This window comes from Aythya ferina (genome assembly GCF_964211825.1).
Source record: "Aythya ferina genome assembly, chromosome: 1".
Taxonomy (NCBI): domain Eukaryota; kingdom Metazoa; phylum Chordata; class Aves; order Anseriformes; family Anatidae; genus Aythya; species Aythya ferina.
This window is the reverse complement of record NC_140296.1, coordinates 115,254,908-115,279,007: the sequence shown is the minus strand read 5'-3', so window position 1 is coordinate 115,279,007 and position 24,100 is coordinate 115,254,908. Positions and strand designations below refer to the sequence as shown.

General features: G+C 39.1%; 1 protein-coding gene across 3 annotated transcripts; it reads right to left on the bottom strand.

Annotated features, from left to right (window-relative positions):
- Nucleotides 1–2,596: 2,596 nt before the first annotated feature.
- Nucleotides 2,597–19,791, bottom strand: IFT57 (intraflagellar transport 57). Of its 3 annotated transcripts, none has more exons than XM_084536568.1 (11): nucleotides 19,616–19,791; nucleotides 17,856–18,018; nucleotides 16,789–16,907; nucleotides 15,759–15,849; nucleotides 12,447–12,515; nucleotides 11,813–11,935; nucleotides 7,641–7,712; nucleotides 6,910–7,041; nucleotides 5,834–5,896; nucleotides 4,100–4,166; nucleotides 2,597–2,969 (listed from the first exon to the last, which is right to left on the bottom strand). In XM_084536568.1, the coding sequence occupies exons 1-11, from the start codon at nucleotides 19,774–19,776 to the stop codon at nucleotides 2,791–2,793; spliced, it is 1,239 nt and encodes a 412-aa protein (XP_084392694.1). In that variant the 5' UTR covers nucleotides 19,777–19,791; the 3' UTR covers nucleotides 2,597–2,790. The 3 variants fall into 3 exon arrangements, with proteins under 3 accessions (XP_084392694.1, XP_084392695.1, XP_084392693.1); XM_084536569.1 differs by lacking the exon at nucleotides 19,616–19,791 and adding an exon at nucleotides 19,366–19,582; XM_084536567.1 differs by lacking the exon at nucleotides 19,616–19,791 and adding an exon at nucleotides 18,912–19,339.
- Between the last annotated feature and the right edge of the window lie 4,309 nt (nucleotides 19,792–24,100).

Genomic DNA, 24,100 nt, shown 5'->3' with positions numbered 1-24,100 from the left:
AGAATTAACTCTTACGAGTAGTGCTTCTGCCCCCCAGATTCTTCAGATGAAGGACACTTTTATAGCTTCACAGAGCTTCACATGTATCCTTCTATCTTAAGGACACCTTCATTTAGTTGGTCTCCAGTTCTGACATTGCATTAGATACGAGCAGCGTATGAAATAATGTGAATCCAAGTGATTCAGTTTTAATGTGATTTCTGCTTCCTGCATTGATCCAGCAGTGGAATGATTATACATAGCTGCTTTTTGGGAACAGCCTTTCAGGCTGCCTACGATAGAGCCCATAGCTCTCATGCTTTTAAGGAAGGTGGTGCGGCTACTTGCTGGATCAGTCAAGTGCTTTCAAAGCAAGGTCAAGTGGTTTTTCTCTCTAAATGGGCAAATGCCATTCTCTGCCAGACAACAATCAAGGGCCTCCTATGACTCCTGAGACAACAACAGAAGTGGCCTGCTTAGATTAATGCAGTTTCAGACAGTACCATGAAAAATAATGTAGATTAATTGCACGCAATTAGCATATTATTTTAGAATTACTTTGGCATAAAGGAAGCTAGCTTTTCTTCTGGAGATTTTTCTACCACATTATGTTTTTTCTGGCCCTGCTTGTCTGATTCATCCCTCAATAGATTCACTTCTAATACTGGAAGAGGCTCAATTCACATAAGGGAAGGGCTTCTTCTATTAATTTTGTTTGTTGTATTACCATGAAGGAGGAGTTTCCGGGAAAAGTATTTACATAAACAGCATTTAAACAGAACAACGTTTGCAATCCAAAAACATCAGTATGCTTTGCAGGCGATGCAGAAGGGGATGGCTTTATCTTAAGCTGAAGTAAAAACACTGTTAAAGTAAATATTCAGTAGCAACACCACCTAACAAAGGGAACATGAATAATAACTTTTCTAATTTAAGCTGAATGTGGGAGGATATAGGTAGGCAGCAAGAGAAGTTGAAAACCGATTTCCAGTGTGATTCATAGAGATTTTCAACAGTTGCCTGCACAGGTAAATTATAATATTTGGCATTTACTTTTTACTTATTAAAATCTGATGGCTTTAGAGCTTTTTGTTTTTGCCAAATGAACTACTGAAGTACAAAAAAGTTAAGAAAATGGCTTAGGATGTTGCCTGAGTGAAGTGTCTTGACTTTCAGGCACAATACAGATCCACTGTTTCTGCAAAATAAAGCTCACCTGATAAATTTCCTTTAAGTGAGAGAACTGGATGTCAAATGAATGGAATTACCTATAGAAGTTAGGAGAGGAATTTAACAAAATTGGAATTGTGCTGACTTTGTCCCTGTCTTATGAACAATGGTAATTGGAAGGATGGACAAGTACTATAATAAGGTTCTCTCTCTACTTCGCATGCCTTCATTACTTATAACCTCTAGAATCACTCCCTACCTACACATTTGCTAAGACAAAGGAAACTCACTGTTGCCAGTACCTTTCAAATCCCTTCCTTGTACATTTTTCTTCTCATTACATATTACGCAACCAGATTTGGCAACATTTTTCCTTAACAGAGATCAAAATTGGATGCTCTGACACAAGAACAGTAATAAAAAACAATCCAAATGATGCCCATGGAGTTCTGCTACATACTGTAAATGAAAGTAGCGTTTCAGTCAATGTTAATAAATGTAAAAAAAAGAAGTGACTATGAAAAACAGCGATGACATATAAAAGAAAATTAGGAAGTCAACAATAATTTCTTAGTCTACAAAAACCATCCTTATCAGTCTGCTTAGAGGATCCATCCATCCTCACCCCCCAGAAAAGTTAAGAATAGGGTGGTTGTCCATTCACAAAGTTGTGTAGGGCTGTCCTAGGAGCATGCCAAAACCATTGCAACGTTAGCCTGGTGCTGCTGCCCTCCCTCCCACCTTTACTATTGACTAAATCCTGCTTTGCAGTTCTGTCAATCACGGCTGTATCAGTGAATTTACAGAAACAGAACATAAAGTCGCTTACATTATCCTAACATCAGGGTCACAGAATAAATTCAAATCTTTACTGTGAATCTAGTAAAAATGAATGTTGGCTCATTCAACTCAAAACAACCTGGGAACATGTATCCAACTAGTCACCTATGCAGAAACCATCCTGATTTGTTCTAATTGCAAATAATTACAAATACTCAGAATTTCAGAGAAATCTCACCAGAGCAACTCTTGAATGAAATACTACGTATCCACCCACCACAGAGCTAAGGAACAAAGCAACTCCATGAGCAGACCAAACTCGTGCAGGGCTGGGAACAGAATCCACGCTTCATGTGAATGTCAGATGCAGGAGACGCTGCTTCACACTAATTTTCACTCCAGTGCCAACAATTAAATACTTTCTACTAAGTGTAAGTAAATGGCAAGAACAGACATTTTAATTCTTTTCAAATCCCTTACAAGCAGTTTTCTTTCAGCACTGCAGAATATCAAGATTACAGGCTGTCAGTAACATTCTATAGATATTCACACTACATAACATTCTCCAATGAAGCAGAGAGACACGTGCGTTAATAAGAACTAATTAGTGTATTTGGAAGGGATCTGCAGTAAATCTTTACAGCACAAAACGAAACACGACTCCATGTTGAGTCCAAAGTGTTTATAACGTTACTTTTAAAAAGTGTGTGACAAACAGCTTGTTAAAAAGAAAGAAAAAAAAAAGAGAAAAGAAAAAGAAAGCCCCTCTTTCCCCCAAACTAAAGGAAAGCCACCAAAATCACCAAAAAGTAAATGGCAGAAAACTGTATTTTGGGCAAACCAACTGAACTCCAAACAACTTTAATAGGCACCTACTGTGGGTTCTGGAATCACTGTCGCATGCATATCTCTAGTCATATTGGATTTCTCTTTCAGCTTTGACTGGAGTAATGTGTGCTCCATTACACCAATTTGAATGTCCATCTGAATGGTTTCTTGCTTCAGTTTTGTTAAGGCCTGTTTAATCTTCACTAGAGGAGCTGTCCAAGAAAAGATAAATAGTGCAACTTTATGTCAGATGACTTAGCACAAAAGCATTATTTTCTATAATTCACTCCTTAAAATTGAAGAGTTGAATGAACAAAAGGGTGTTCTACTCTAAAGACTTGATTGTACTGATACATCATTTTTAACATGCAAGACACTTAAAAAAGGTAGAAATGACTGTAACGATTTTGCTGTCTTCTTGACAACTAAGATCTGTAAAAAGATGTGCATAAACATTAAGATAGGCTTGTCAGTGATGTGTTTTGCTCAGCTGAAAGCCTCATCCCTACAGCTGACTTGGGGTTTGGTAGAGAACTGAAGACACTTTTCGTAGGAGGTCGTTTTACCTTGGAAAAGCTATTAAAATGTTTTGTGCCCCATACATTACTTCTAACCCCTCACTTCCCACTAACATCACCCTATAGGTGCTGCTGCTGCATCTTACAGCTCCTTATAATTCTGGGCTCCGGAATTTATCCTGATCCTTGGCTATGCCATAATGCTGTTAAGGTGTTGAGAGGCAGCTGAGTAGCTCTTTTAGTGAAGCTCTTTGCAGTGAAGCAAGGGAGCACAAAATTTCCTTATACAGTAACACTTGCATCTACTTAAGTAAATTAGCTGTAGGGTTTACAGTCAAATACGGATTCAGCTTGCATATTTAGCACTACCAGAGTGTGCATCAATTTATTTTTGCATTCGTACCTGTTATATATTTGCAACAGAATGTATTTATCAGGAAAAATCACAAACCACCAAATTCCCAGATTGAGGCATACTAATTCACATAGGTACATTGCTTTAAATATTAAAAAAATCCAAACATCAAAGCACCGAAATGAACTTTCTCACTGATTCCAGCCAGCCTGAGCCAGAGAATCCAACAGCTACTGCCAGTAATGATTTGAGAGTAAAAGGGCTTTTACCTTCTATAGACTTATGCAACCTTTTCAAGGAGGGCTAGATGCCTAGGTTTTCTTCAACACCTTTCAAAATTTTAATATCAATATTTCAGACTAGTCAGTCATTTTGGTTACAGTGGTGTTTTTTTTTTTTTAATGGAAGACCAACCATGTATCTGTCACTGAGGAAATAGGTGGATGGTTTGAGATGGAAGCATACTTACCACCATCAGTCATACTGCTTCCTTTCTCTTCCGTTTCCTGCTTTACTTTCTCTAATACTTCTGTAATCTTAAATTAGAGATTTTTTCTTAATTAAACAAATTGATTTAAAAGTTAAAAGAGAAAACAAAAAAACTCTCTCCTGAATGTGTCAGTTACAAAAACAAAACTAATCTCTTAATTGTTGTATACAGAGGAACTTTTTTTTTCATTATTAAAATTTCAAGTAGCCTTTAAAAAAAAGTTGTAAATATTATTGCAGAAAGCAACAAGTTGACCAAGCTCTCAATAACATGGTGTTATTGAGTAGTGTTGCAGCATGATGGACGGACAATAAGAACTGTTATCCCCACAGAGCATGATTCACCAAATGACCACAAGAAATGCTCTTCTAAAAGTGACAGGACTTGGCAAGTGACAGCAGAAATCTGAGAAACATCTCTGCAGCAAAAGACGGTGCAGCAATCAAACCTGCTGGCACTGGCAATAGGTAGGTAAAATCCACGTATGAGGAATAAAATTACATTTCAGCACAGACTGTCAACCAGTTTGCCTTTGTAGATGACAAAAAAAAAAAAGCAACTACATGATTCAAAGTAGAGTCTAGGTAACAACCTACTATTTTTGCCTTTAATATAAAAATGGCCTTTCATTAATGTTTCAGTAAGCCTTTACATTAAGAAAAAGAAACATTGCTGCAATTTCATTGCATAGCTCCAATGGTACTGGTATTGCCAAGCGGGATGAGATTTGGTTGCATGCTTGAAAGCAGATCAGTTGTGCTATCTAATGTGTCTAGCTTAGCTCAGATATACATCACTGCATCTACATAGTTTAAAGGCTACCAATAGCATACTTTTCTTTAATAATCAGCTAGTATTTTTCAAAGCAGAAAAACATTACAAATCTGAAGTCAAGTTCCTTGAGAATCAAATAGAAAAAAGTTCTAATTCTGCAGATGCTGTGCACTAAGGATTTTTTGTTAGAAAACCCTCGTTAAATGCTGTGGTTACTTAAAAAAATCTCAACTCTATTTTACAATTTCCATCATATTCCTATGATGTGATCTACTTTATGTGACTATTACAGACACTTTAGTTATTTTAAAACAATAGAATCGTTTAAAAATCTGAATTGGACAGAGTGGAAATATTTTGAAGTCAGACAGTAAATCTAAATGGAAACTAGGAAACACTCAATGTGTTGAGGCAATTAGGAGTCTGGGGACTTTTTCTTTAAATTTGTAAGACTACTGATTAAAAGAAAAAGAGAAAATACAGTTTCAGGTATTAATATAATTTGATTGGTATTGAAAAGCTACTTTTTAGTCAAATATTGCATTTAGATGCTTGCTAGATGAAAATTTCAAATTGCTTTTGTCTATTTTTACTAAAAATTAGAGTTAAATTTTCCTTCTTTCAAAGACTTTATGGACATGACTTGATTAATCCTCACTATTTCTAGGAGACAGGTTATAAAATACACAATATTTCCTCTCTTTTACTATCTGGCAAAATAAAGAAAGCTCAGAACAGTTTGCCCAAATTCTCAAGTTAAAAATCAATGGCAGCAATCGTTTAAAATTTAGGGACTGAGCTAGACTGCTTTCACTAAAAACAGATTAACACAAGAACGTATCAGAAAGAACTCACTTCATAAAGCTGCAAACACTGAACGCCAACTCTCTGAATATTTTTTAAAACAAGCAAAAGAAACAATGTGAAGATATGTTTTACCTCAGAAAGTACTCTACTCCTTTCAGTTACTCCTCCACTTCCCTCCTGGTACTTCTCTCTAGCCTGGAAAGAAACATGTTTTTTGCTGCGATGACAAAGCTGAAGAAACACATGCATTCTAGATACTTTAGCTTCCAATAAATAAACTGGGTTTTTCAAACCTAAACAACAGAATCGTTAAAAAAAAAATCTGAACTTTATAGAGAGAGTGTCAAAACTTGCTTATGTGTGTCCCAATTCCTGATCTTATCCCACAGAGTTCCAATGACGTTTACAGCACTATGCATGCAAGGAAAGGTTTGAAACATCAGCCTATGTAATGACCAACATTCAAAAATACAAAGCTGCTTTTCATGTTTTAAGTAACAGCCCTGATACACACAGTAAGAAGTAGGTTTTCTGATCATTTACATGAGGAAACAAACAAAGGAAATTTGCCAGAACGCAGGCCAAACTGAGTCCTGAAATCCAGAACAGTTCTTTCTTAGCAATAAATTAGTCTTGAAGTTTCTTAAAGTTCAACAATGAGATAAACAGAAAGCACAGAGGTCATATCTTGTTAGTCTTATTTTAATGTTGTAACCACAAACAGAAGGGCTAGCCAAATGGCAGCTTATACAGGCTTCCTAACCAAAGAATCAAATATCTTCACAAACAGTAGACTATTGGCATAAGAACTAAATGAAGTAAACAAGTAATCAGAGTGCTTTATGTAAGTTAGCATGAGTAATCAATGTAAGAGATGAATGCTGAACCGAAACTGCAGTTTTTCCACTCATCACAGATGTCTGAACTTCACAGGGAAAGCAGAACTAGCAATTTACTAGCTGCTCAAAATTGGCAACAAATTTACATAATGTTCAGGCAAGAAAACATTTACTTTCCCTTGCAGAATACTTGAATAAAAATTGCTAATTTAGTTTAAAAAAATATATAATTTGACAGCCAATCAGCATCTCCCGTGCTTTATATCCAAAAGCAGAATTCACAGATAACTCCTCCAATTCTTTGCCTTCTCCCTCACTTAATAGCAAGTTAATACTAGAGAAGGCAACAACAATAGATCAGTGCGTTACCTCACTCAGCAAGGCTTGCGCTGAACGGTATTCTTGGACCAAATGCTCCAACTGATTGTTGATGTACTTTTCCCTGCTATTGATCTTTTCCAACGTTCTGCTGATTTCATTATGGAGTTTGTCCAGGTAGCCCTAGAAAATCATATTCTGTGGGTTGACGGTATACAGAAAATACCCAAGAAGTATTAAAACGGTGCTGTAATTAAGAAAGGATATGGAAGTCTATGAGTGAGAGATAAAAATAGTACAGAAATACTGTGTCTGGCCAATGAAGAAATATTCCTAATGTGTTTTTCTTTTTATTTTTTTTCCCCAGCTCTACAACACATATTTCAAGCTTTACTGCTTCCTTTAATCTTTTCCTACATTAATTACAAATATCAATGTTGGTAAGTTACTCTAGCAACAGTATTTAAAAGTGTTTTGTTTTTCATTAGCTGTTATTTTCAGATGGTATTATTCCATTCTTCCCTCTGTACTGAGGACATACTTATGCTAATGCATACATTAATGAAATCTCATATCCCTGTTAATCCTTATATATACAAATCTATTTCCCACAAGATCTTTTTCCCGTGCCTCTATTTCTAATCACCATTCTCATGTTTCCCTTTTCTGTTTCACAACTTTATCGCAATTAAAATGAAGAAATAAAAAACATGTATATAAAATGATAAAGAAAACAGCAGCGCAGACAGATTGGTGAAATGTTCTGCATATAAAAGACATACCCTAGTTTCTTTCAAAGAAGATTCAATTCCATCCTTATGCTGATGCATTTGATCTACATGGATCCTCCAATCCTAAAAAAAAGATGCCATAAAGTAAACCATAGATAAATACAGCTTTTACGTACTTCTGCTTACTGAACAAATGCTGGTATGCAAGGAAGGGTGAGTTCTCACATATACTACAACCGTGTATCCTTCTACCACTGCCACATTCATATCCAGATGCATTAGCTTAATGTGATGCAACGTATCAATCTCCTAAATATCCCAACATGACACTCAGATCCATAAATACTGACACCCTCAACGATACCACAGCAGCTATATTTTTAGAGTCTGTTTGATCTTCAGTGAGCTGTTTCTCCTAGAAACCACTATGGGCACAAGTGTTGAAAATATTGATTACAGATGTACTAGCTCAGCTTAGAGAACATGAATGCTTCAAATGTCCAACAATTACCAGTTCCAGACTATCTTCTACTCCTACTTAACCCTTACCGCTTTCATAAGAACAGAAAGAAATGAAGGAGGCAGAAATACCTGAACTTGGTTTTGATAGTGGGACAAAATTGGAATGGGGAAAATTATTTACAGCTGGTAGCTCAAAGGAAATGTACATGGACTTAGGTACGGAGAATGAGAGACGGTGCTATGTTAACTTGACAGATGGGAATCTTTTACTTAGAAATCAATTCCATTCCCCACCATTTATCACACATCTATGCTTATCAATGCAGAATTTTTATGCCTCCCAGACCCAGAGCACAGCTGCAGACTATGGATTGAAAATAAAGCAGAGTAGTAGCACTGCTGAATTATTGCTACTGCAGTATTGTATTTCCGAAGTCGGTTTAAAAAAAAAAAAAAAGATTTTCAAGCTTTTAAAGCTTTTTGGCACTGTACTGGTCTAGGTGTTAAGAAAACTGATGTTAACAAATTATGTTAACAAATCTTTATCACTTGAAATCAAACCCAAGGAGACTTTCTTGGAAAGTAGGTACTGTTAAGGGTATGCAAAAAAATGACCGCTTCAGTAAGATTATCTGATGAAGGACCTTGTCAAATAGGATGATAAGGAAAAATGGGAAGCAAACCAAAGAGACACAAGCCTGACTGACAAACAATAACAGAGACAATAACAAGAAACACACATCTTGCCAGTTACACTAATAGGTAAGGGCATAAGGAATGTGAGAATGCTGATTTCAGTAAGATCATCCAATCAAAGACCTTGTCAAAAGGGGATGATAAGGAAAAAGGGGAGGGAATAAAAAGCATACAGAGACACAGACCTTTCAGAGAAACAGTAAGGGAGACTGACAAGAAACAGACCTCATCTGTCACCGTAACCAATGAGCTATCAAGAAACTGCAGGCATCACTTCAAAGAAGGCACAACTGCACTTTGTAACTGAAAAGAATGCAAACCTAGGGATCCTGGGTATTAGGGGCAAGGGTCAGTGCAACTATGCAAACTGGTGAATGCAGTTTGTAGGGGAAGGGGATTGAGGAGGAACGCAGCAGAGAAGAGACAGAGATGCTGGCCATGTGTAAACCACTGCCTGTCAGTACACTTGTCTGACTGAGCCCTGTGCTCGATCACTGCAGCAAGTCCTACATTCTTATTAAACTCTTTTTTCATGGCCTTTCTGTGTAAAGTCACTCTCTGTTCCACGTGGGTTTGAGGGCTGCAAGGACTAAGTGCCAGCTGCTAGTGAGTGTGGATACAATGACAGCAACTGGAGTCAGACTGGGGGGGCGTGGGCACCCCATGGGCCCCTGGTGCTGGCAAGTGGTGTGAGTGGGGCTCTCGGTGCCAAGAGCTGGAGTGCCACAGCTCTCGGGGGCACATCTGTCTGGGCCCTGTGGCCTGTGTTCAGGCTGCCAGTTACTGGGGTGACCAGCAGGAGTACCTAGAGGGCCAGCAACTGGAGTCAGGCCAGGGCTGTAGGTGTCCCCTGGGCCTGCAGCTGGCGCAAGTTGGGTCTTGGTGCCAGCAACTGGAGCAGGTGAGGGTCTCCGCCACTGGGGCTGTTGGCCAGCAAGCATCAGGAGGCACTAGTGAGCAAGGAGAAGGGCAGTGAAACAGACAAGGTGGCCCAGGATCCAGGCAAGGGTATTAGTGAGAAGGACCATGCTGATAGGTGAGGGATTCATGGATGTCCAGAGAGCAGGGGGTATGTACTTCCGCTAGTAAACTTCAACCTTTATTAGCTGAAGAGAAGGAAGTGGGCTTGGCTGCCTATACTTAATGTTTTATGGGAGTCCTAGAGGTGCTGCTAAAGATAGCGCCTTCTTTATGGTAGTGTGTAGGTGGCCACGTCAACATCTTCTGTGTGTGTGTGTGTGTGTGTGCTTAACTTCACTGCTGGCTGAACCTGCAAGCAGGAAAACAGCAGCAGCCAGTCTGGATGGGAATGCCAAGGTCCCCCAGGCACACAGGGCTGGGCTGCAGGACATGAGCAAGAGGAATTCCCAGGCCTGGAGCTGCTGGAGGGTGTGACCACTTATGTCTCATAACAGGAACAAAAGAAATCATGGATTAAAACAGCTGCACACTTAAACATGTGCCATCCTTCAATCACAGGCAGTTCTGCCGACTTGAAATGGGGCTGTTCCCCTTGCACGTAATGACCAAAGGACTGGCGCTTCTGTCTCACCATCTCGGATGAGCACAGCTGAGCATCTGCAACAGCTGCTCAGCCCATGAGGTTCACTTGCTGGCTACAGTTGTGCTGCTGCCCACTATTCTCTTCAGGAACAAAACAAAGGTTACTAGAGAAAACGTGCTTACACTGGGTGTTGATGTTTAAGTTTGCAGCAGACTCAAGATTTTTTTTCTGCTCTGGTGACAACTGTTAGCTATTTGCCAAACTTTGCAGTATTAAAATAAAAACAACAGCAAATATACAACTGCCTACCTTCCACACCTTACAAGAATTCAAAATTAAGTTGTAGTTTCTGTTGCTGTCCAGTTAAACCATTAACCTCTCCTGGTACTATGGATATATGCACAGCTTACAAAACATAACGTGATGCTTTTCTTACAGAATGAAAAAAAGGCCAGATACTTCTTGTATTTCCGAAAGCATGAAAGTACAGAAGTTAGAAAAAGATAAATCCTGTTTTCATACTCATTTTGGTGTATTCCTTAAAGCCAAGGAATAGCGCGTTAAACTGGAAGCTAGCAAACCTCTTTTCCTATGTAAATGGCTTTTTTTTTTCCTAAGTAAATGGCTTTACTTTTCAATGTATAACTTTATTAAGCTTTAATTTCTTACTGTGAGACTCAAGAGTGTTGCTCTCTGTAACAGATGGGCTTGCCAAGGACTAGGGGAAGGTGGCTCAAACCAGGAAATTCTTCTAATTGAAGAATGCAGGGTAGCATAACACAGTGAGGCAATTTAACAGAGCGTTGAGAGCTTACTCTATTTTTGGCAAGACAGTTATCCTTCATTGAATTCTGAATCACTGCAGACTGCTCCCAACAATTCAACTAGTTGGGCCACTACAAATGAGCAATTTCAATACCGCACTGATCTATGCATGCTATATGAGCTCTTAGAAAGAATATTTGAGGCAATGCCAGGAATAAGTCCGAGGCTTGGATGTTTATGTGCCAAAGACAGATGTCTGCTTCTTAGATGCTCATCCCAGACTCCTTGGAATAGATTATGGAGAGAAATACACATTTTTCTCCATAGAGAGAAGAAATGATGAATTTCATCTCGAGGTAGCTATCTGGATAGGTAAGTAAAATCAACTGAAAAAGTACTCAATTTGTTTTGTTAAACATAAGGAAAGCTCTCGATCAGAGGTACAGACCTACTTGACCATAATTTAAAGTTCAGCAAGAGGAATTCCATGAAATCAACTTTTTAAGTGGTTGAAAAATTGAACAGTTGTAAAATAAGAAGCTTCTCAGCTGTCTTCCAGGGAGATGTTTTAAGAGCTGCTAGACTGAAGGTATAATTTTTCAGAAGTATTTAACCATTTCAGAAGTTTCCACTAAATAAATATACAGAAATAACATTGGAGAGTCCATTACTCCCAATTCTTGGCATGACAAAAGAAGAAAAAAAAAACACAACATAAATGGTAAGTCAACAATAGTGCTGATTCAAAGCACACTTTAATCCCCATGTGTACACACAAAACTCCCCTCTCACATACCTTATTGTCAGTCCTGACCGTAACTTTCAGCTGTGGAAGTACACGTTCCACTTCCAGATTCCATTCTGCTGCATCTGTCGTGGACTGTAAGATTTCTTCTTGTTTTGTAGAGTCATTAATGTCCTGCATAAAAATCACAAAGTTTATATACAAAACATAATCCTTATACACAGTGCCAACTGTTAAGAAATCATGTTACTATGGCTTACAGTTACAGAAAAACACACATATCCACTAGAACTAAAGATACAATTGAATTTTTAATGCCCTTCTTTGAACTCTTAAATATTAGGAATTAAAATAAATATACACTCTCATCATTTTTAGAATTCAAAAGAATAAACATTATAATGAATTCTAGAAAAAAGGAGAAAAATAACTACAATATATTTTAAAAACTAATGCCATCCTTTTTAAAAGTCTCTGAAAAAAATCTTGCAAATGTTTCTATCAACCTTGTAGTGATAACTGTTTAGAAATTGGATGCAGTTTTCTTTTAAAATAAGACAATTTATTTCGGTTGGAATGTTTTTTCAAGTTTGGACTAGGTATGTATTTTCGGACTTCAACCAAAATAAGTTGCTGCTAAAGCTGTGCAAATGTCCCAAAAGAGGAGTGACAAGTAACAACTTACTGATCTGTATGTTTGTGCCTTCAGAACATTCAGATCAATGAAATTTTCTTCATTGTCTGACTCTTCTTCCTTAAGAGAAGTTGCAAAGAGACATCAGTAAATAGTGTACAATCTTTCTTCAAAACTTTTTTTCGCAGGAGCACAGGCCAAGGAGTATTAAATTCAAAATTTCTGAACAAAACAAGACATGGAAAGTTTTTGATAACAGAGTTTGCATTTACTTAAAATCTTACAAGTACACAACATTTGGAACAAGCTAAAAGACAAAAGCTACCCCACATTTCTCTGGAGGTGCTACAGTATTTAAAAAATAAACCAACTAGCCAAAAAAAACGCTCAGCTCTGTTACAAGAAGCGGGCCATTATCAAGAACTTACAGTCACCTTAAAACCATTACGCTCTGTATAAAATTTTGCAGTAAAAAAATAAACCAACCCCCTCCCCCCAAAAAAAACAAAGCAGAACTAGACCGTTAGTACAGATTAGTTGCATAATGAAGCCATATTTTAAGTATGCAGAATACTGCATTTCATACTGAGACAATCAATTTGTTTCATTGCACATTACACCACACACTGAGCTGATAGTTTTAGAGAATTAAGTATTAAAGGCTCAAATTGCATTCATCAGTGACAATAATCAGCTTAAAGCCCATCATTGCACAAGGATGTTTTTCCTGTTTGTTATCCTCCACTCATATATACTGAACTTCACCTGCCATTTTATCATCCATGCATTTCACCCTCGTACAGTTCATCCTCCTACAGTTCTTCTCAGTCTGCTGTTGTCTTTTCCACCAAAGTTATATGTAATCATTCAACTTCCTTCTAGACAAATCTTGAGCACTGCAATAACACTGGTCTTAGTGTAGAACCTTTCATGACTCAAATAGTGAAAACCCGGGAGCTTATTCCTGTACCTTATATAGTCTTTGTCTACCAGTGACCACTTCCCCTATGTTAGTTTATTTTGGCACATTTGGCCCCTAGCCCCCTGAACACTTGCAAAGAATTAGTGGTGACTAGATTAGGAGTATCATTTGCTAAATGAACAATATGCATCTGTGCAATGTTTAGAATAACGTATTACAACACTACCAAAACAACAACAATAAAAAACCACTAATCATCAGAACTGAGGAACTAAATTGTAAAGATTGCCTTGGGCTAGCTACTACTTCTTTATCTAATTTCCCAAGATTTTCAGAACTAGGCTTGCCTCTGTCAGCCTTACCAATTTTATTCAGGAGAATCTAATCCAGAAGAACAACCAAGCAAACTCATCATTAGCATTTAACTACTGGAAATGCTGCTAAATTAAATTTTGGATACAAGTAATGCAACCAGGACATATCAACATATCGGCAGCAAAAACGGACTGGGAAAATGTTTACATCTTTATATAACTAATCCCTGTAGAACCATGAGGGGCTCCAAAAAGGAGCTACTTGCTTGGTATAAAACTAGCTCAGTGGTTTCACTAAAACAAAAACGATGAAGGGCTAATAGACCATGTTATATGTCAAAATTATGGACTAGAATACTACCTGCAAGTAAATCCAGAGGTTCTTTGAAGGGTTTAAGCTGTGCTTTGGTTAACTGTTTCCTCCCCACTTCCCCATATAAACAGCTTAGACCTTAACAAGACACAGGAACGAGTAGGCAGCTGACTGTTTTCATACTGAAAGCTCTTAGCCACCAGCTGACATTTCTGAGGCTTGTCAAATATGCAACATACAATGTCTCTGATTGTTCTTAGAATTATTCAAGAATTTTTTTTGGTCGGCTCCAAAGCTGACAAAAATGCAACCAGACAGCGATACCCACACCCTAATACTTGCATATTGTATGAAATTCAAGAAGGATGGAATTTTTGTCAACTAATAAAAATGATAAAAATAGCATAGTACTTAAGAAAACTGTAAGAAGAGAAGAAAAGCAAACTCTTCAACCGTTACAATCTTGTGGTCTATTGCGGTATATAAACTGGGACTGCAGTCAGAGCCATATGGTAACATTACTGACACTAACTTTAATGACCTTTAGTTTTTCCCAAGCACTTAAAAAATGTGGAAACAAAAATGGGACAGCTGTGGCATTTTTATCCAGTATTTCTGGACCTTATAACTCCATAAAATTGTCTTCCCTGCAGGTAACTCACTAACCAAGCAAGTGAGCATTTCTGGGATCACAGCTTTCAATATTTTGGTTCTGATCTAAATTAACTTTGTACAGAAACATCAGATATTGGAGAAATCAGATGTGAAATGAACTCCTTTTTTGTAATTTTCACTTTGAGCATCTTTATATAACTTCCCTCTCCTGAAAAGTCTTAAGTCAGCAGTAAAAAGACTCACTTTGAGAAGACTGACAGAGGCCTGTGAAAACGATGAAATCTTGTGATCACATTATACCAGTTTACAGACAGTGAGGCTCCAGCTCTCACAAGAATAATCCTCTGAGAAAGTCTATCAACAGGAAACAACTTCTGTTCAACATCCATCCAGCAGTAAGCACAAGAAACATATTTGAATTTACAGGCTTATTTTGTGGATTGTTTCATAAACGTGATGACATAGCTGCAATTATTATAGTTAAAAAGCAGGAATAAATAAAAACGTTGATTCTCAAGCATAGCCATCTTGCTGAAAAAAGGTACAGAGGCTTATTCTGCTGTCAAAAGTGATGAGGGGATATTAATATTTCATATATGGAATATATAGCGATGCCATGACCTTTCTTTTCAGAAACAATTCTGCAACCTTTATCTGCGTCTTCAACACTGTTTTTAAACAAATACTCAGTTTCCAGACGTTCTCTTCCATCTACCTTGTTCCCAAATCTTAAGATTAACTAAGTGCCAAAGATACTGTTTCCCATTTGCACTGAAATCTGAGTAACAATAGTGAGCACTTTATTAAGTACTGGGCAAATTTAAACCAAATATTAGCCAATTCTGTAGATGTGGATTGATTCAAGTTTCATTTAACATCAGCAGCAGCTTGTTTCAGTAGAAACCAAACAATTCTCAATCTATGTAATTCAATGGATTGTTAGATTCAACTTCAATTTATAATGATTTCAACGTACACAATAACAAATGCTCTGTCCTGAAGAGTAAACCACCTTACCTGAAAAGAAACAACCCTACAGAGAAGGTGATGATGCAGAACAGAAGACGAAGGAAAGAAGACACAGGAAAGAAAGGTGATGTAGAAAAGACTTCTTAAGGCCAAACAAAATGAACAGCAAGTAAAGATTTCCTCATGGTTGGCCAATACTTATATAACAAAAACCAAACAGGTAAACCTACCACGACATCCTCTTCCAGTTTATTAAGTGTTAATTCTGCATCATCTTCTGTTATTTCTTCTTCTTCTAGCTCTTCTGTTGGATATACTGGTCTGAAATAAGTTCAAAGAAGAGATGACCTTTTAAACACAATAAATTGGAAATACTTCTGTAAATTGCTCCCAAGCAAACAAAAAATTTCATGAGAAGTAAGGATTATGTGGAATATGACTAGACAGCGATTGTCTCACACATATAAACAAATGAAATTAATGCTCGCCCTTAAAAGTAATTTACCTTGGGCTGTCTTAACAGCGAGGGTTAGTTGTTATGCCAAGCAGTACAGTATATTCACAATGCCAAGATATCTGGGGGATTAAGCTGTCATTCATTTCCTCCTTTGGTCTAACTCCTTAAAATTCTAGTGCAAGTCCCCACAAACTCAATTCTGGCTTAAAGTGGAACTTGTGTACTAAATAACAGTAAAGTTTTTGGAGGTAGAAATTACTTTGCTATACCATTTCAAAACCCACCAGAGAGAGGGGATGAAATCAAGAGCATTTTTAAACAAGTTTTCATACACTTGAAATGATTTGTCATTTGAATTCCCTGAAGATTTCCTTTGGATTAAATACTCAAAATTACTGTAGTCTATTTTGTAAGCTGATTGCATTCTGTGTGTACCTCCAGCTGAAGAGATCAATAATCTATCTATTGATTGATAGGACCTAAACAGATGGATACTATTCAACCCAGCTGTCAGATTAACAAGCCATTACACACAGGACAGAGACAAAAAAGAGGAAATTAGTCAAATCTTTATTAATTAGCTAAGTCTACTAATGGCCCAAACTCACCCTTGCTGGTAAGAGACTAAATTGTATGAAACTGCATTAGGAACTACTTTGTCCAACTTCTGAATTCTGCGTCTCATAAAATATCAAGTAGAAGATTTCTGGTCAATATTCCATTTTCTGTGCCACCCTTTACAACTATTTACATTTGTTCCCTGAAAAATAATGCATAAGGGAGGATTCTTAAAATTACTGTACCTTTTCCAGCTAAAGCCACTGTATTTCAAGGCTTCGTCAGCTAAACAATCAAGAACATAACATACTTGCTCTCCATAACCTGCTTTTAATTTTGAGGGAGGAAAATCCACAGGCCTTCCCTAAAACAAAGAAACATGACATTTACTAATGGCTACCAAACCGGCAGAGTTTCCTCCCACAGAGGTTACTAGATTTTTACACTAAAACCAAGTGTCCATTGTGATCAGAATTTTACCAACGTTAATTCATATCCTTTCCCCATGGAGCCCCAGTCAGGCAACAGAAGGGAAAACAGAACAATTCAAGGGACAGATGCAGTGCAGAAGTCTTAAAGCACCTGGTAAGAAGATCCTCAATTGAGCAGAAGAGTCAGAAGCTGCATGGGAGTTAGACAATCAAGCACAAAAGTGACACCCTGGCAAGGTAACAACAGGTACGGAGGAACTCAGGTACCGAGACTTAACCAATGGCTTTTCAACTCTGCCTTGTTTACTCCAGAATTATTTAAAAATACTTTATTATTATTTACTGCTGTTTAACTCCTTAAGAGAATGGTGTTTTTAACATCATTCACAGCTGCACCACAGTAGAATCTTCCGTGAGATCATTCACTTTCCAACCAAAAAAAAAAACATAAACATGAGTGCAATTTAAACCATTTCCTTTAGCATGAATTATACCTTTGACTTAGGCAGCAGCAGGATCATAAGCACTGTGTAAGTTTTCAAGATAAAATCTTTGTAAATTATACTACTATAAACAAGCAGCATATGAGGCTTAACAAGAAATAATCCTGACTTAATACCCTGCACAGATTGCAGAACAAAACTAATTAGAACAACATATATAATAATGTAAGGCCACTTCTCATAGTGCCAAAGTATTAGCAAGCATATACAGACAGTATAAGCTTCTAATTAATATTGAACAAACACGCAGAAAGGGAAAATCTGTCCAGTCCTTGGGAACATAATCAGACAGGAGAGGAAATGTGTTATTACTGATATTTCTGAAAGTGATGCCTATGCTTGAAATGCACTTAGAAAAACAGCTTGTTCAACACTTACAAACGAACGTAGCTCTGAGAGTATGTTTGATATTACTGCGTTGGGGTCATCGTATTCTTGTGGCTGCTCGAAGGGATGTCCTGCTTTAGTGATCAGCCAAGCGGCAAGTGTGCAAAACATAAAGAACTGCTCACCAGGATTAGTGGGCAGTGCAAAGTAGTGCCTGTTTAAAAGGGAGGAAAACAGTAAATAAATATACTGCAAACTCCTGCAGCAACTATAGCATTCTAGGTCAGCACAGGCTAGGAAAACAGGTTCTTTAACTGACATCCTCAGAGAGTGAACGATTTGAACTACATTCAGGATCTCTAGTTTCACATATAACTGCAGTAGACTACATCTTCCACACGCAGCTTATCTGTTTCCCACTTCGAGCAAGTCTTAACCAATATTAGACTTCTAGGGAACCAAACTAAACCTGGGTACTCCTCTCCCCTGCTAGGATGCTTATGCAGCTTCAGTTAGACGCCAGCAAACGAGCATTTCCACATAAAGCCAAGTTACTTCTCTGATTTACCTGAACAGTCCAAAATTATGTTGAGCTCAATTCTGTTCCTATGGAATTTTAGGGAAGCAGAATCCATCCCACTGCCCCATAATATAATATAATAACACTGACAATTAAGAGTCAATAAACATATCCATTTAAATGTGATTTACATAATATAAACTACTGAAAAGCTCAAAAGAATCTAAAGTCAAAGATCTGACATTGCCAATAACTTGTAGGCTGTGAATAAGATAAAGTTTGTTCAGTCTCAGGCATTTCTCACAAGGCAAGTGATTTCGAGTGAAAGACAAAATATGAATTTCAAAAACAACCCCTGAATGTATCAGCAGAAGGGCACATGTCAGCAAAACAGCACACTTCAACAATTAAATTTAAATGATCTATTACTCAAGTTTTAGACCTGTGCCAATGACAAGGGAAGCCAGGGTGAATTCGTCTAATTTTTTATCTACTTTAGACCACACTGAAAAATGATTTAAAAGCGCATACTTCTTTCTGTCCGTTAAATGGAGTCTAGACCTATACTTAAAGAAAAGTGACCATACCTGAGACATGAATATGCCTCATTAAAAAGAGTTTTGTTTTGTTTTGTTTTCCACCAACTGACCACATGAAAACTTGAATGGCACTTCTGTGAGGATGGGAAAGCAACTTTACTGGAGCACCATTGCTTGATGTCCTGCTGAGTTGTGTCCTCATCTGCAACGCTGTACCAGAATAACCCCGCCGCCTGGGCCTTCCTTAACATCTCTTCCTGGCACTGGGAATACATCCAGTTCCTCTGGCTTCCTAACTCCCCAAATCTCTTCCCCTTCCTGCCTTCCTCAGCTAGTGGCTGGGCAAGAGGCTGGTGTACAGCTCGGATCAGGAGCATTCTTCTGAAGCGATTCTTCCACACACCCTCACCCACTGTCTTTTGGGTCACTTCGGGGAGCGAGGTAGACTAACTGGATCTGTTTTGGATCAAACTGAACGGAAAAACGCGGTCTACTGGCATACCTAATAATGAGCCCTGATAAGCATTTAGCCCATAAAAGGTCTGTTTTCCTTGCTCCACGTACACAGGCGGTCAGACAGCTGGCTAAAAGCAGCTTGAAACTACCGAGCTCATCCTCGGGCCTCTCCTTCAACACGGGCATTCGTGGGACTACGCTTCTCCCCGTACCCCACCGCTGCCTACAGAAAGACGCTGCCACCTCAGGCCCAGCTCCTCGCCGCCCGCCCCAACGCCGCCGGGCCGGGCCGCGACCTGGAGAGCGGGCGCATGTTGTGCCGCCGCAGCGCCTCCTCCTCCTCGCAGCCCAGCAGCTTCAGCTTGTCCCGCAGCTCCTCCATCAGCACGAAGGCCTGGTAGGCCGCGCCCGGGCCGCGCTCCGCCACCTCCTCCTCCCGCTCCCGCTCCGCCGCCATTTCGGAGCCCCCCCCCCGGCCGCCACCCGTAACCATGGCAACCGCGTCCACCATCCGGGGCGGGCAGAAGAAGATGGTGCCAGGAGCAGCTAGCGCCGCCCATTGGACGAGAGCCGGTAGCGGCAGCCAATCATGGAGGAAGGCGCGAACATTTAAATTAAGTAACTAATTCAATTTTCTGTGCGCGGCGAGAATTGTTTGCTCGCTGGTAAAACGTGACGTGCCCAGGTATGTCTAGTTCTCCTAAATGCATGCATTCTTGAAACGCGCTGTTATTATCCTGCTGTTAATATCATGTTATTATCGGAAATTATCATTTCTGTAGGAAATACATCCCCTGAAAATGGGGCTAGGAGTAACTCACGTTACTGCAATGATCTTGTTTCTACTTTCGCGTTGTCTGTATAAATTACTCCATACTGATCTTTCAAAGCAGACACTTTGCACGTAATTTCTTGATTGTGCCATTTAGATTCGTAACAATAAGCAAAACGTATTTCTTCAGTACTCTGCAGTGACTAACCATCACCATATGTATTCTTCTCTCCTGTAAGACCCCAGAGCTGCTGCCAAAAAGCAGGCTGTCCAGAGCCAACACTCTGCATGCTTCTGCAGAAAAAGTACTGATGTAGGAGCATATAAACCAATTACCAAACCCAGCTCAGGCTGTGTCCCGTCTAAGTTAAGAATGGTACCCATAGCTCTCCTCTCAGGAGAGAAGGAATAGAGGAAGACTTTTAGATTCTTTTCCAACTATATGAGTCATGATCACCATGTTGTCCTGTATTTTGAAGTAGTTCATGTGGATGGAGCAAGGACGTGGTCTGTCAGTTACAGTATGATTATTCTTGTGCTGCTCTGTATGTGAGCTTCTTCAGTTCATTGCCATTTAACTGGCAAATCAGCAAAGCTGATGGGAGAGCCTCCTCTGTGTTCCTACCCTACACTTTCTAGACTCTAGACACATTTTTCCAAGTTCAGCCAATGCACCTTTGATCAAGTAAAGACTTTATGCCTGCAGCATTTGTAAATTCAAAAAGACAAATGTTGCATTAATAAGAAAACTTTGTTGCAGTAACAAGGACTCTGTTTTAGGAAATGAAAAAATCTGGCTTGACAAGGGACATTTTACATCCTTTTGGAAAAGGCACTTGACCATTTTCCCTCAGTGTCCTATTAATGCATTTTGAAGATTATTTTTTCCTAGCCTTGTAATAACACTGAGGGTTAACACACGAAAAAATAAGAAGGTGAATTACATTGTAATGAGCGGCCCCCAACCATTATAAAATGTATAGTAAGGGCCAAAAATCTGGTCCCAACTTATTGCGAACTAAAAGCGTGATACAGGCCCTTATAAACTGTACAAAGATAACGACACAGTTAAGGCAAATCTTTTACCTGCATTTAAAAAGGTCATCTCCCCTCCTTTTACGCTGTCAGTTTGAAATTAATAAATCAACAAAGACATGAAGGGACATAAGACACCATCTCTTCTCCTCTGTTTACTTTCCATATGTGCTACAATTTGGGGTAGGGTTTAGTTCTCTTGCTTATGAAAAATCATGAAGATGACAACTCTTATTCTTTTTTTTTTTTTTTTTTTTTTTTTTACGGGGGAATTAATTCCAACATTATTTATTAACAGTTAAGAATCAGTTTGGGGTAAAACACTCCTGAAGCAGAAGAAGACAAAGATTGTGTCAGAAATGTCCATGGCCATTGAGTGTGTTAAGCACCTGCACTTCAGCTGCCCACGTTTCTGCCACACAGCTTGGCTGGTGGAATACATTGTGATACCACTCAGTGGTCAGTAGTTGTTAGCATTGAAAGTGGCTTGAAGTACATTGGGTGGGTTTGTGCTGAGATAGCTGAGGGAAAGTCACGCAGATTGCTCTGCCAGGGTTGCCAGATCTCCCTGCGCTGGAGAGGGCATCAAGCTTTCCAAGAAGGCAGCGGCAAACAGCTACAGCCAGGCACTTGCCACCAGCCCAACAAGGTTGTGTGACCTTGACCAAGAATGTCCATGCATCGTCACCAAGTGAATACAATCGGTTGTGAAAAATATTCATTTAAACTTCTGAAATTGAACATCAATAGCAATTGGATATTCTTTGTGTATTATTGACTTGCGCTGGGGCTGGGACAACATTCCCGGATGCCATCAGTGGTGGTGAGGCCATTTTGAGAAGTTCTGTCCTTCCTCTCAGTCACACAGTTGTGTACTTTTGTCCGTACAACAGCTTGGCCTCTTCCTGCATCATTGTGGGGGTGCTACAGCTGGGTTCTGAGCCCAATTAAATCCACTACACCTGCAGCGGGGCAGGATGGCTATGGGATAGGGCAAGAGGTAGCATCCTCTTGACATGTGGTAGCATCCAAGACGTGGTTTGGTGACTGAGCCATGGACCCCAAAGTGAAGGGCAAATCTTTTAGCTGCATTTAAAAATGCTGTCTCCCCTCCTTTTTCGTTGTCAGTTTGAGATTAATAAACCAACGAAGACATGAAGCGACAGAAGATACCATCTCTTCTCTGTTTGCTTTCCATATGTGCTACAACTTGGGGTAGGTTTTAATTATTTAGTTTATGAAAAAATAATAAAGATGGCAACTCTTATTCTTTTTTTTTTTTTTTGATGGGGGAATTAATTCTGACATTATTTATTAATGGTTAAGGATCAACTCGGCGGTGGTGAAGCCATTTTGAGAAGTTCTGTCCTTCCTGTCAGTCGCACGATTGCATGCTTTTGTCTGTACAACTGCTTGGCACTGCGTAAGGGTCACTGATCACCCAGATCATTGCCAGCCAGCTCTATGAACATATGAGTGAGGAACAAGCTGCAGCTTGAGGCTGGGGACTCTCACCCGGATTTGGTATCGGAGGTGGTGCTTTTGGAAAAGCACAGGAAACTCAGGTGGCTAAGGCAGAGGCATGCTGATGTAAATATACAGATGATTAATCAGGTTGCCCACTTAACCTGAGCTCAAAGCTCAGAGCCCTGCATTATAATACTGATCAAACTTAACGGAGAAAAGTGCAGCTGCCACCCTTGCTGTCCCAGAGATGTGTGCTACAGAAAATATTTGAGTCTGTGTTATTGAAACACATGGTGGGAGTGTTCTACCTGTTGGAGCCAAAGAATTTTTTGGGTCAGGGATAAGGAGGGGCAGAAAAATGCTTATAAACTAGATTTAATGTAATCCACTCATTTGTACTTACACGTTTCTACAGAAAAGGAAACAGTAACAGGGCTGTTTGCAAAGGATGTCATCCTTCCTTGTCCTTTTCCACCTGGTGATGATGAAGTAATTTACTGGAAGAAAGAAGAAAATGATGTACATAGCTACTACTATAGGAGGGATCATCTGGAAAGCCAACACCTGAATTACAGAAACAGAACTCAGGTTTTTAATGAGCATATTCCTCATGGAAATGCCTCTTTGAAACTTAGTAACCTGACCTTGACTGACAAAGGCCTTTACCTCTGCTATGTGGGAACACAACAAACTAAAACAGAAGTGGAAGTTGAGCTGCATGTGCAAGGTCAGTAAGATAACAAAAGTGCTTGGATGATGCTAGTAGAAACCGGATAACACCCACAGATTGTCTGACATGATTTCTTACATGGTATTGAAATCCTCCGGTGGAACAGAGCACCTCCTGGGCCTGTTGGTGTTCTCTTTGTCTCTGGAGAAATGTAACAAGTTAAAAAATCACAGTGCAGCATTGCTTCTGATAACCTACTGCACAGTGACTTCCAAAGGGCAGTTGGTGTACCTAAGTCATAAAACATCATACGGCTTTTTAGAACAGTATAGACCACAGCATTAACAATAAGTACTGCCATTCTTTCTCCTGAAACCACTTTAAATTTTGTTTTCTGTTGTGCTTATTCTCCCCAGTGTCATTTCAAAAGACCAATCACTTCAACTTGGAAAGGATTTGAAAATAATAGGACTGCTGTGTGTTTTTGTTTGTTTTAATCTAGTTGCCTCTTATTATGCACTGGAGTACCACAAGAACGACACAGAAAGGATGCTGACATGCTCTGCCTTTCTTACGTATCCAGAACCAAATATAACTTGGGTAATAGGCAATAAACCCATCCAAGAAACACGTCGTGAGGAAACCAGGGATGGCATTCTCTATTCTCTTCGAAGTCACCAGAGCATTATAACCACATCTGATCCTTACTCCTGTCATATTCATCTCCCTCAAGGGAGGTGGACTGCTGAATGGAGGATGAAAGGTAGGAATAAAGGGAAGCCTCTTCCTGCAACATTATGGAGTGCGATGGCTGGGTTCTGAGCCCAGTTAAATCCA